Source organism: Phasianus colchicus, chromosome 7 (genome assembly GCF_987193195.1).
Source record: "Phasianus colchicus chromosome 7, bPhaCol1.hap1.1, whole genome shotgun sequence".
Classification (NCBI taxonomy): domain Eukaryota; kingdom Metazoa; phylum Chordata; class Aves; order Galliformes; family Phasianidae; genus Phasianus; species Phasianus colchicus.
In genome coordinates, this window is record NC_143442.1 from 4,921,939 (window position 1) to 4,935,053 (window position 13,115).

Consider the following 13,115-nt stretch of genomic DNA (forward strand, 5'->3'; position numbering starts at 1 on the left):
GGGGATGTTCTATATAGCCTTTTAGTAATTTGTCTCTCACAGTTGGAACAACTTTTACTAATCTGTCATGTGAATCTCTACTGCAAGCACAGTTGATTGCCTTCATCTTTTCACTAGTATAAAAAGTTGTTGAATATTGAAAGACATCTGTCATGTCTCTTTAATCATCTTTTTATAAATAAACAAAAACATTTTTATTTGATTTCTTTTTAAGCTTTAAGTATTTGTGTTGGTCACACTGTTACCATACAATCTGTGCAGTTCATAAACAGAGTTAGCCAAAGCTCTACAGATCTATTAACTTGCACTAGCAGATTTCAGGTCGACATTTCTTTTTTTTTTGTCATGCAGTTGTTTGTAATGATGTGATAAATAATGTGTTAGAGTTTTCAAGAGCAGTAAGATAGGAGATGCAGTAGCTACTTGACTGACATAAGCACTGTTGGGCTGCTTCTTAACCCATTTATGCTTTTAAATTAGATTAAGGTACTTTTAAGTTAGCTTAGACTAAATTAGATTAGGCGAAAATTACTATTCTAAATTCAGATTCTGATCTCCAAAATTGTTACGAGGATGTACCTCATCTCAGTTTTATGTACTGCATAAATCCATCCTTTTTATTCAGACTTCTTTCTTTGCAGATAGCAGTGGTAGACCAAGAATAAAATCTGTTCAACCTTACTTAAAATGTTATAAAATTATGCTAATTACTCAATGGTCGTAGTCAAGTAGTTCTGTGAAGGCGAATTCAAATGAATAAGTACTTTCATATCATGTATAGTAATTCTGAACTGTATTGTACATTTGTCATACTGCTTTTTTGGAAGAAACAGTTGATTTTGTATCTGATCATTTTTAATACTATCAGGTGAACTATTATTTTTCCACTTTTTTCCTACATATCATTCTTAATTATTATTTTGTTGGTAAAATAAGGAATGTAGATGTCAAGTGACCAGTACAGTAATACTGGAAGAGGGCAACAACAAGCAGTGCTGTCTGAATATGGAGTATAAGATTCAAAATTGATGATGGTGAAGTGTAATGAATAGAGGAGAAGGCAAATAAACTGACAATGAGAAAAACAAAGGGTTTTACTGGAAGACGTAGAGAAGGAAATTAGTAGGAAAGACCTATGAACTCTTCAAGGCTGAGGAGGAGGAAAGAGTTACTGTAGGGAGAGAGAGCTTGAGATGACTTCAGGAAGAATAGAGGACTTGGTAAGAATATGAGATGCTTTGAGGAGTTCAGAGGGTGGGGGGAAATTATACTGGTTTTTAAAGATGTGTTTCGCACTGTTATTTCTACTTGTTCCATGCCTACTCAAGCTCTTGTCTCACTTTGAGCTCTTTAAAGCTTTACTGCTCTAGTGGGTGGATTTAGTTGATACTAAGAACTTAAGAAAAAAGGCATTATAAGAAGTTAGAAACTTAATACATAAATTCTTTGTGTGATTTTGTTTTTTGATAGCTTTTTTAACATTTAGTGTTCTTGGTATCACTGAGTGCATTTTGTTTTCTGAGATGATAGCTATCTTTGGACTCTGAAATATTCCTCTTTCTCTCATTCGGGAGGCACTTATAAATATCTGCTTTAAACAAAAAGCTTTTAAATACCACAAATTAGCTTATGAAGGTAGTCTTCACTCTTAAGTCTCCTACAAAACAAATAATTGGCAGACTAGCACAGCTGGGGCATTTTGTTAAATGTGCTGGATTAGAACACATTTTTTGCATGAATGAGGTTAAACCTGCATTACAGCTTCTGCCAGCTGAAAGCAAATCTAAGATGACTCAAAATGCAGATAGCTCCCACCAAAGCAGGTTTCCTGAAATTTAAGAAATCATCAGTCCAAAAACTTCTTGAGCTCAGTATCTCAAGAAAGATGGAAGAGTGTGATTAAAAAAATTAATAAAAATAAATTTTTAAAAAGTTAATTCTCTTTTGTACTTGCTCATATTTGTAGAAAATGGAAAAGAAGCATTTGAATTAAACTCTCCCACATAATTTTTGCTTCAGAACTTCTAATGTACTGCTTCACGTTATGGAAAATAAAAGATATCTGTCGAGGCACTTAACTAATGGTGAAATCTACTGTAAAGGCTTTTGGAAGCCAAAAGTGTAAGTTTCAGTAAGGGGAATTAAAACTCAAATAGTTGAGTGAGTTTGAAGTAATGATTTCAGTCGTAGTATTTCATTAAGTCCATCTCTTTCGAATTTTGTTCAAGATTTACATCTTATGAGTATATTCTACTTAAGAACATGTCATAGCTATCATAGAGAAAGATGGATCTTATTATAACATATATCTTCATTAGAGTAATGGAAAGGCAGGAATACTGAGTTGCTCTGTAAATATTTGTATGTATAAAAGATTGAAAAAAAAAACAACAAACAGATTAAGAGCTCTCCTGATGGCAGCATCAATTTGCTTTGGGACCCATCTAGTTTGCTTGATGTTGGTGTTCTCCAGTAGCTTTCATTCTACTGCTGCGTAATAATAATATATAAAATCAATGTTCACTTTAAGATAATGAATATAGACACTTCTATGAAACACTTCTGATTGCATGTGGGAATAAACAGTATACATGTAATACATACAGCTTTGTTTTCCTGTGTCTGTTCATTCTTATCTTTTCAGTGTAGGATATTTGGGACTGACCATTATAAGAGAAAGGGGAGAGCTTCTCATTCTAACTGACATTTCTCCCTGTTTAAGTTTCCATGTGATTTTGGCACTGGTAAAATTACGTTCCGCTGTTTGAAACATTCACTGTCATATAATTCTGAAATTTCAATTCTTACTGTTGTTCACTGAAAGTGAAAGCAGCTTCACTTTTACAGGAGCTTTTTTTCCCCATTGTTCTTGTTTCACTGTATTTGTATCCAGTTGTCATTCTCTGTGGAGGATGGCACCTTTTCCATTAAAAGAAGGCAAAAAACAACAAATGCAAACAATTATGTTAATCTTAAGCTAACTAGAAAATAATTCTGCTGTAAGAAATTAATCTGCTGCAGTGCAGTGGAAGACAGTAGAACTGCAGTTAGGGATGCTAAATTTTGTGGACATCTTTACAAAATGTTTGCAACACAGGGTAACTAATAGCCTGTAGTGGTTTAGGTACTCAGATGCATTTAATAACCAGTAAGATCAGAGTTTCATTGTAGTTCGCTATTTCACACTGTCATGCTTACTGCACACACAGAGTCATATTCAGTCTCAGTTTCTTGCTGGGAAGATCTCATCTGAACTGGGAAAGCTAGACAGAAAGACATGTCAGTTCATGCTGTGCAGCAGTTTGCAGTTATACTAACCTTGCAGTTAAGTCTTGGCTATCATCAGCCAGTCCCTGGGCATCCACAGATATTGTTTTCAGTGGATCCTCATCTTTCCAGGATCATCTTTCCCATTCCTGATAGATAGGCCTCAATAACTAAGTAGTTTATATGTAGAAGCACAGTGCAAGATCTCCTTATTCGTTGGAGGGATAAGTAACTGTCACTTCTGTTCTGCTTAAGAGTTTAACATGCATTCTCACACACTGGTAAGCAGTATGTTCACAATCTATTATTCTTGACCTATGACAATCCCTGGCTTTGAGTTTTGTATGCTTTTAAGCATCATAACCAGTTTAAATTTCCAAATGTTGATGATCAGCACAAAAGTGCTTTGTTTTTTGCTTGTTTGTTTTCAAGACTGAAGAAAATAATCAGAACGTTGCTTTGGTAAAACTTAAGTCCTGGAAGAAGTTTCATCTATTATAGTTATTCCATGTAAAAGAGAATTATTTCTCTGACATGTTTTAGAATGTGTTTTTTATTCTTCTTAGAAAGATTTTTGGTTCCTACACTCAAATTATCAGAATGTGAAATGCTACTCCTGTGGAAGGCAGATGGGAGTAAACGATGAAAGAAGAGAGAAAAAGAAAAGACAAAGTTAAGAATAGAAAATAATGGGCATGATTTGGAATACCTAACTGAAATTATGAGAATCTATTCTACTTGTATGTAGTTCTAGTCAGCATAGGAAAAAAAAAAAGGTTTTTTATTACTTAAAAAATTGGGTTGTCAACACTGATGTGGGTTATGCCTCAGAGTATAAGTACAAGTTGATTTCCTTCTGCTCATCCAAGAAGAAAGTACTATTAATACAAAAGCATAATACAAAAAATAATTTTCCATGTGATGTTACTGAAGGCTTTTTCTGAAGCTTACTTGCAGTCTGATTTCCTGTGTTTATTGTCTCTTTTCTCCAAGGGAGATGCATTAGCAAAGCGTGGCTATGTGATGGCGATATTGATTGTGAGGATCAGTCTGATGAGGATAATTGCGAGGGCTATATGTGTGGACCACCAAAATACCCTTGTGCTAATGATACCTCCATCTGCCTACAGCCTGAGAAGCTCTGCAATGGGAGAAGAGATTGTCCTGATGGATCTGATGAAGGCGATCTTTGTGGTATTTCTCTTAGACACATTTTTCTGATTCCTTATCTGTCGTAATACTTTCTTTCAAATAAAAGTTATCATGTTAACCTTAGATACTGTTATAAAAGTTCCCTATGTGAGGATTTTTTTTAATGAAATCATATTGTTCTTCTACTTGAATGAATTGTTTTTTTGCTTTTTTCAAATAAAGAGAAGCATAGCTCCTTGGGTAAGTCTTTCTTTTCCTGGAGATAAACAATATAAGGATCTAGAATATCTATGAAAGTACTGAAACTAATGTGCAATTCTCTTAAATTGCAAAGGCTTGGGTTGATGGAATCCTATCAGTAGCTGTGTAAGTGATCGTGAAGGAATGAATTTGTATGTCTAGAAGGAGGTTACATGTCTCCTGGATGGTAACAGCATGGATGAAGATACCTTGATTTTTACTACTATTATTATTACTATTATTTTTAATTCTTACTTGTACACATTTCTTCAATAATGGGTTGCCTATGGTTTAGATACGTCAGACTGAGTATTGAGGCCTTCCTAAACCCAGAAGTTCAAGTAGTTGGGGACAAGGAAAGTATTTGTGTGCCTATTTATTTGTGCATCAATCTTTAGCACTTGGTAACTTCTGGAGTTGGGATATTGGTCTAAAAAAGTCTCTGGTGTAACTCTTCATGGATGCTTATTAAGTCAATGAAATATACGTGAAAGTCTGGGAAAATATATTCATATATTGTACATCTGCCATGCTAAAATTTTGAAAGGTTGCAGTAAGGATACTATGCTAAATACTTACGAATTCTATAGCTTTAAAATAAGTACAATAAGCTGTTTAGCAGATTTAAAATTGTTTGCTCTTCCTAGAGGCTTTTCCTGCATTTGTGTCTTTCAGAAGTATATGGTATAACAAACAGTCCTCACAGCCTGTAACACCCTTATTTTTCCATGCTTTTTCAGATGAGTGTTCACTTAATAATGGTGGATGTAGTCATCAGTGTTCTGTGGTTCCTGGAGGAAGAATTGTGTGCTCATGCCCCGTAGGATTCAATCTCAGTGTAGACAACAAAACTTGTGAAATTATGGATTATTGCACCAAGCACCTTAAGTGTAGTCAAGTGTGTGAACAACATAAAAATAATGTGAAATGCTCGTGTTATGAAGGCTGGAAGCTCAGTAAGGATGGAGAAAATTGCATTAGTACTGGTAAGTTGAAATTCAGCTGACTTTAACACGTCCAGACATTAATAGATATTAATTTAGTGTGAGTGGGTTTGTTTGTTTTCATCTGATTTTTAATTTGAATATAGGCTTTACTTGCACTGGTTCATCAAGTTACTGCTTTTGGGCACTACTGGGCCTTGGGTATCTCTTGACATACCTCTCTATGCATCTCCAGAACCTTTCCCAACTTTCAGGATATTTGTTTTCATTTCTTTGGGCCTCTCTCCTGATTTACCCAGACTATGAAGTCCATGTACAGAAGTACAGTTCCAGGATTGATTGGCCTTTTGTTGGTGATCTCACATCTTTCTATAAATTGGAGCGTGTGCTGTTAGCCTGTATCAGCTGTATCTCATAGCAAACTTTTACTTCAGAGTTTGGAATGTTAATTGCAAATATATGCATACACAGAAGCAATTATCTTCTGTCGGTTAGCACTCACAGAATAAGCTATTTTTTAACCTTTAATATCCTGCTACTTGATTTTGTCATCAATAAACCAGTTCAACGTACTAACCAGAGGAAATCCAACATTAGCCAAAGCAGGAGAGGAGAATACATTCCCTTCATTGCTCAGTATTTTGTACTGAAGCATATCTCAGAAGCTGTTAAGGGTGTCTGTTAAGCTCATTGTGAATGTGTGTGAAATGAAAACATGTATGTGAAATAGATGCTGTCATAACATCAGTACTTTCCTGCATGAAGTTAAAAATAATGTACATGTTCAGAGTATCACTCTAGGACTGTTATGTACTTACTCCTTGATAGTATCTTATCCATACTGGGTCAAAATGTCTTCAAAACTATTATAATTTATTTGGATATTTTATAATTGAACAGCTTTTATGATTAAGATATTCCTTGTTTATTACAGATAACTCAGCATTTCCTCAGGTGAATTATAGGGAAAAAAATTTAAATCACTAAGTGAGAAATAAAAGCCCAAGTTTCTCATTTCAAATCACCTGGAATAATTTACTAGTTAGCAGACATTTTAACTGTCTACATTTCAGAAAATATGGCAAATTCTAATCCATGTGCTTTGACCTTGCTTGACCTAATTTGTACAGTGTTGTAGAGCTATATGACGGTTTTAATGAAGTCTGTATTGCATGTAGTAAAAAATATTTCTCTTTTCTGAAACAGTGAACAAAGAAAATTTAGTGTTGTATCCTGAATGTTGCATTAAAGAGCTTTTAGCAAATGCTTAAAAATTGAGCATTTTGCTGAAGAGAAATTTTCTTAATATTTTTAAGAACTTGTTTATATTAATCCACTGGGAACATCATTTAGAGAATGGCATCCAAATCAAGTCTTTATCACAATAATTGTTGTTATAGTATGTAAATAATTGCTACTACAGAATGAAATTATAGATATATTTTGCTGAGCTATCACTGAGCTATGCTGATAGTAGACTCCCAGATCACACATCACTGACATGTTACTGTGACCTGTATGTCCAAAATGTTGTTGTTATTAGTTAAAATTCTTACTTTGTTACACTGCTTTAATATTTTTGACCCTTGATTGGTCACATTTATTTTATCACTGTCATTTCTGAATATTCAGAAAACACATTTTTACTGGGTTACAGGAATAAAGGGATTAAAAACATTATAAAAAGATGTTAAGAATGTTATAGAGAGGCTAGTAACGAACATTGGTAATTTCTGCTTGCTTTAATCTAATGTTTGAAACCTAAGGGTAGTGAAAAAAATGCAATACAAATGAAATATACTCTCTGTGCTGAAAAGTAAGAAAATTGAGACTAAAGCTATTTAGCTTTTCTTAGACCCATGAGATATTTCTGCTTAATATTTACTGGCTGTTGGTAAGAATCTAAAGTTGCAAATTGATTTTTTACAGATTTTGTCAGACAATTTAACGTTTAATATATGATCTGAGACTGAAGATGTCAGCTAGTATAAAGAAAAGTGATACTGTTCTTTATAAACCGTAAAGATTATATCCTAATGCCATCAAAGCAGCAAGAAAATAATTCCGTATCAAATAAGTCATATGCTTTTACAGCCAATAATAATTTCAGTTTATTTCATTTAAAGTGATGAATACTCCAAAAGATAGAAACTCTGATACGTTAATTGTTGACTGTACGAATAGCATTTTGGTAAACCAGTCAAGAGATCCCAATTTTGCTCTCATTTGTGGATTTGTGAGCCTCAAAATGTCCATTGCGTTTAATATCTCTGTGCGTGAGATCTTATGTGAATGTTAAGTACAGGCTTATAGTTTTGTCTACTACAACGCGAGATGAAATAGGACTTCTGGAGGTAAACAGTCCCCAGTAATGCCAAATGCCATCAGTAATACCAGTTGGTATAATTCTTACAATAGCCATGTTTGTTTTGAAATCTCTTGAATTGGGAGAAGATATGCATTGTGTTAGAGCAGTAACCAGTAATCCTTCTTCCAAGAGGAAAAAAAAAATTCAAAAGAAAATTATTAGTTTGCCCTTTGCTAATTTTTAACTCTTGAGTTTGTATAGACTGTATCTATATGCAAACACTTCTGTAGTACACTGCAGTAACATCTAAAGTCTGTATGCATTACTGTACTTTTTCAAGATGCTTTAGAAGCCGTTTCAGTAAGTATCCATCAAAACTAAACTAAAATATGAAGAAAAAAAAAGTAAATCTGTTTTGAGCTGTATTTTAGGTTCTCAATCAATGAGTCTTGCAATGTCTTTCTCTTTCTTTCCCCTGTTTTTCTTTAGTTCTTCTTCTCTTCCATTCTGGAGAGTCTTAAGTGCTACAGTGTTTTTCTTCTATATTTCATGTTTTCAAATAGTTTGATTTCTATTGTTCTGGCACGTGTATTGTTACATTAGAGACTTCTCGAAGAATGTTTAATTCATTTCAAAAACTGTATTGATTGAGCTAAAAGTATATTACAGAGCTTCATTATTCAAATAGAAAGTCAATATAAATTATATATTTCCATATTGTTAGTTTCTGTTGGAACATCCTTCAGAATAAGTTGTGCTGATATATTGCACTTGAACTCTTTCACATCATGATAGAAAGGAAAAAAAACCTGTTCTTTAAAGATATTTAAATTTCATTTTTATGTTCCGCCTTTCAGAACTTGGTATAATAAAAGTCCAAAACACACAGTTCAGGTTTTGTTTAAATAGTGACTTCAAAGATTTTCTAAGCTGTATGACCTCAGGGGTGTGTGTGTGTGTATATATATATATATATTTATACTATTGGGTACATACTTGGACAAAAGAATGATCTGATTATTTTCTCAATTGGTTTTAGCTGGTTTTAAATTTCATTCTGTTAGAATTTCCAACTGTCTTGCAATATTAAAAGGAAAAGAGAGAAAAAGGAAGATCTAATCTTTTCAATACTTGTTCTCATTGTTTGTTTTAAAAATACAGCTATTTGCTTGAAATCTTCACTTCATCTAAACTTTGTAATAATTACAATAGAAAACAATTTTATAATACGGTTAACCTATGCAGTGACTGTTTATATATATATTTATATGTATAATGATATAAGCTTGTGGGCACAAATTGAACATCATTTGAATAGCAAAGGAAGAAGTTCAGTGGTAATTGGGTTTAGTGGTGTGGTGTATCAGTAAGCGTAAAAATGCTCATTTCCGTGCTTAGTAGTTTGCAGTAATGTTTTTAAATCACTTAATTTTAAATGGAAAAAGCCTGTATATATTAGTACATTTCTTTCAATTAAATTTCTTTTAGAATGATGTACAATTTAATTATTTTTTTCCGAGTCTTTTGAGAAAATAGTTTATACCTTGAGACTTAAAGATCTAGTTATGGAACAATTTGTGGTGTAGCTATAAAACATATTTCAATAGCTGAGTGTGATATTCCCAATTGTAATATTTGGTATCTTGTACTGATCAAAGATATTGTTATATATAGTAGAGAAGTGAGATGTTTATGGGACTAAAATATATTTGAAAGACGTTCTATCAGGAAGTGAATTGTTTTAATACTCTGTTCTTATTTCACTTGTCATTTATAGCAACGTATAACAATCTTTTCTTTATTATTCTTTTGAAATGTGTAATCTTCTGCTTCCAGATCCATTTGAAGCTTTCATAATTTTTTCTATTCGACACGAGATCAGAAAAATTGATCTTCACAAACGTGACTACAGCCTTTTAGTTCCTGGTTTAAGAAATACAATAGCACTTGATTTTCATTTCAGTCAGAGTTTACTGTACTGGACAGATGTGGTGGAGGACAAAATTTACAGAGGCAAGCTTTCTGATACTGGAGGTACGGATTTAATCTTCTATTTCTTAAGAGTGAAAACAACTACATTACAGAATACAGGATATCCTAAATTGTTACTGAGGTAGCATTCACAAAAACAGAATCTATGATGATATTCTGCCTCTAAAAGAATATATATCTTGGCATACTGCTAGAAACATTTTGTTATAAAAGTTTCATTTTGCAGTAGTCTATTAGCGGAAGAAAAAAATATGAAGGGCTGGTATTTCTTCCTGATCCCATGAGAACAAAACCTTTCATTTCTTTTTGCTTGATTGGGGAAAAAATAAAAGTAGATCTGCATGAATTTTTGTCTACTGTGTCAATTAGAAAACAGAGCATGAGTACATCTTTCAGAGATACCAGGGACCAATTTTGCAGTAACAGAGCATGGGTATGTCAGCAGTGGGACTCCATGTGAGATCTGGCCTTCATAGAAATTTCCATGGCTTTAGTCAGTAAACCATCAAAGAATAAAATTGTTCTATTTCTATAGAATGAAGTTTATTTAAGCAGTGCAAGAAGTATGGTTACTTACAGTAGTCTGTCACATTTGCAAAGACAAAATGTTACGTGGAATGAAAGATAATGGTCAGCCATCACATTAATCAAGAATTCAGTCAAAGAGCACATGATACACTTGTATGTCTATGTACACTATATCAGACTCTATATTAGCTTTTTAAGACTCTTTCTCTTTTTAAGGTGTAAGTGCCATTGAGGTGGTAGTACAGCATGGCCTGGCAACACCTGAAGGTCTTACTGTAGACTGGATTGCAGGAAACATATACTGGATAGACAGCAATCTGGACCAAATAGAAGTTGCAAAGTTAGACGGTACTTTGAGAACAACGTTAATAGCAGGAGCTATGGAACATCCAAGAGCTATTGCTTTGGATCCCAGATATGGGTAATTGTAAAAGGATTATTTTTTTGAAGTTGAAAAATATTTTAAATACAGAGTTTTAAATGCAAGATTATTTGTTTACCATTTTCCTGTGAGTTATATTTACCTCGTTCGTAGTTTTTGAAAGCCTATTTTAAGTGAAATACCACCTGTTACAATGTACTGTGGACGTGTAAGTGTTAAGAAAAGGTAAATTTGTTCACAAAACACTTCTGCTGAGTGATATTTTTCTTCTGATTTTTTTTTTTAATGTGGATGGTGGTAACTGGCCCATTTTATGCCCTTATGCCACATACAGCATGTACTATTGTTCACAAGCACTAAATGGAAAGTTGTTTTCATTTAATTTAAAATGAAAAATTATATCTTCTTTCCAACTATTTTTTTTTTTGTTAAACCATTTAAAATTTTCTTACATGCTTCAAATACGTTCTTATATCTGTTTTATTTTCTTCTCACTAGAATTCTATTTTGGACAGACTGGGATGCAAATTTTCCTCGCATTGAATCCGCTTCTATGAGCGGAGCGGAAAGAAAGATCATATACAAAGATATGGATACTGGAGCCTGGCCTAATGGCCTTACAGTGGATCATTTTGAGAAAAGAATAGTATGGACAGATGCCAGGTAAAGTGATAACAGCATTCTTGGTTATCTATTTATAAATCCTTATTCTTACATACAGAAATGTGAACTACATTGAAAGTGTAATGTGGCTATGTACATTAAGTACATAGTCTTCTGTGCAATTGGATCTTATGTTTATTCCTTTCATTGCATTGTTATTATAAATAATTTCACTTCTTTGTCCTTTGCAGTCTTTGGTGGATAGCTGTTGACTATGAGAGTTTGTCAATATATGACTGTATGGAAGTACATTTCATACAAAGTGGATGAATACATTTATTTGGTTTATTTACAAAAGTCTCTATGAGAAATTCTACCTCAGTTCCTGAGACAGAAGGGATCTTTAAATGACCTATTGTCAGGCCCTGAGTGGATCAGCAGATCATAATGGCCATGGCCAGACTTGGCAGGAACCTACCTGCATGTTTTGCTTGTGCCCATGTGCTCACTTCAGCCCAACCACAGCACTGCCTGACAGCAGACCCTGTTCATCCAGACCTTAATCCACAACTGACTTCCTCACCTGTCTCATCACCAGAAATTTGTCTGATGATCTGAACTCTTAGTTGAACCTGATTGCCACCACTGGGTCTTGTTGTGTTTGCCTTGCTCTGGGGCAGTGGGATGTGGCCTGGATAGTGAGTCCTCTGCACTGCCAGCTGTGTTATGCCTGGCCCATGATTTCCTGTGGCTTAAAAAGCAGTTGGCTATTAGTGCTCCCTGAAACTAATACCCAGAAGACCCAAGCAATTCAATGTGTTTTTTTCTTTAAGTTCATCTGAATGTAAACTTCTCTGCTGCATTATCACATTATAGAATTAAATTTGACTTTTTCAAACACTGTACAAGCAATGTTTCACATCCTAGTGTAAAAAATTAATAGCACAAACTAAATCAAGTCTGAAGTTGATGATTGCTCTCTAAACAATTTTTGTCTTCTCAGTGTAAGAGTAAGATCATAAAACATTTTGCTCCAGTGTCATAATGGTTCTGTGGTGGTGTTATTTTTATTTTCATGTAATCTGAAGTTTGGGTTTATCTTGTAGATCAGATGCTATTTATTCTGCATTATATGATGGAACCGGCATGATAGAGATTATACGGGGTCACGAATATCTTTCTCATCCGTTTGCTGTTTCTTTGTATGGGAGTGAAGTATATTGGACAGATTGGCGGACTAATACACTTGCAAAAGCCAATAAATGGACTGGCCAGAATGTCAGCGTTATACAAAAAACAAGTGCTCAGCCCTTTGATCTTCAGATATATCACCCAAGCCGTCAGCCACAAGGTGACATTTTTATAGAACAGTTAATCATTATTCATATGAGAGGGAAATTTTTATATATGTATATATATATATATATAAATGTGTATACATATATATGTATAATATATATATAAAGTAATATCTGCATATTTATTTGCCTTTAACTATTTATTTTTATTTGAATGTTATTTTTAGCATGAGCGGTACTTGAGTGGACATAGAATTCAAACTAGAAACATGAGATTAAGATTGGTGTCTGTGAATATTGCCCATTTGGAATCTTGTTCTTGATCTGATAAAAATGAAGTGAAGAGCAATACGTATTTTAAAAGCTTCCAAATATTGTTTTAAACTAAAGGAGATCATCTG

At 33.7% G+C, this 13,115-nt stretch overlaps 1 protein-coding gene across 3 annotated transcripts in view; it reads left to right on the forward strand.

Annotated features, from left to right (window-relative positions):
- LRP1B (LDL receptor related protein 1B) overlaps positions 1-13,115 on the forward strand; it is a 591,311-nt gene that overhangs the window by 410,666 nt on the left and 167,530 nt on the right. For all 3 annotated transcript variants that reach the window (XM_090143529.1, XM_090143530.1, XM_090143531.1), the window contains exons 22-27: positions 4,261-4,461; positions 5,400-5,645; positions 9,748-9,945; positions 10,648-10,852; positions 11,312-11,476; positions 12,523-12,767. In XM_090143529.1, coding sequence (XP_089999655.1) covers positions 4,261-4,461; positions 5,400-5,645; positions 9,748-9,945; positions 10,648-10,852; positions 11,312-11,476; positions 12,523-12,767 — 1,260 coding nt within the window. The remainder of the gene's footprint in view (positions 1-4,260; positions 4,462-5,399; positions 5,646-9,747; positions 9,946-10,647; positions 10,853-11,311; positions 11,477-12,522; positions 12,768-13,115) is intronic.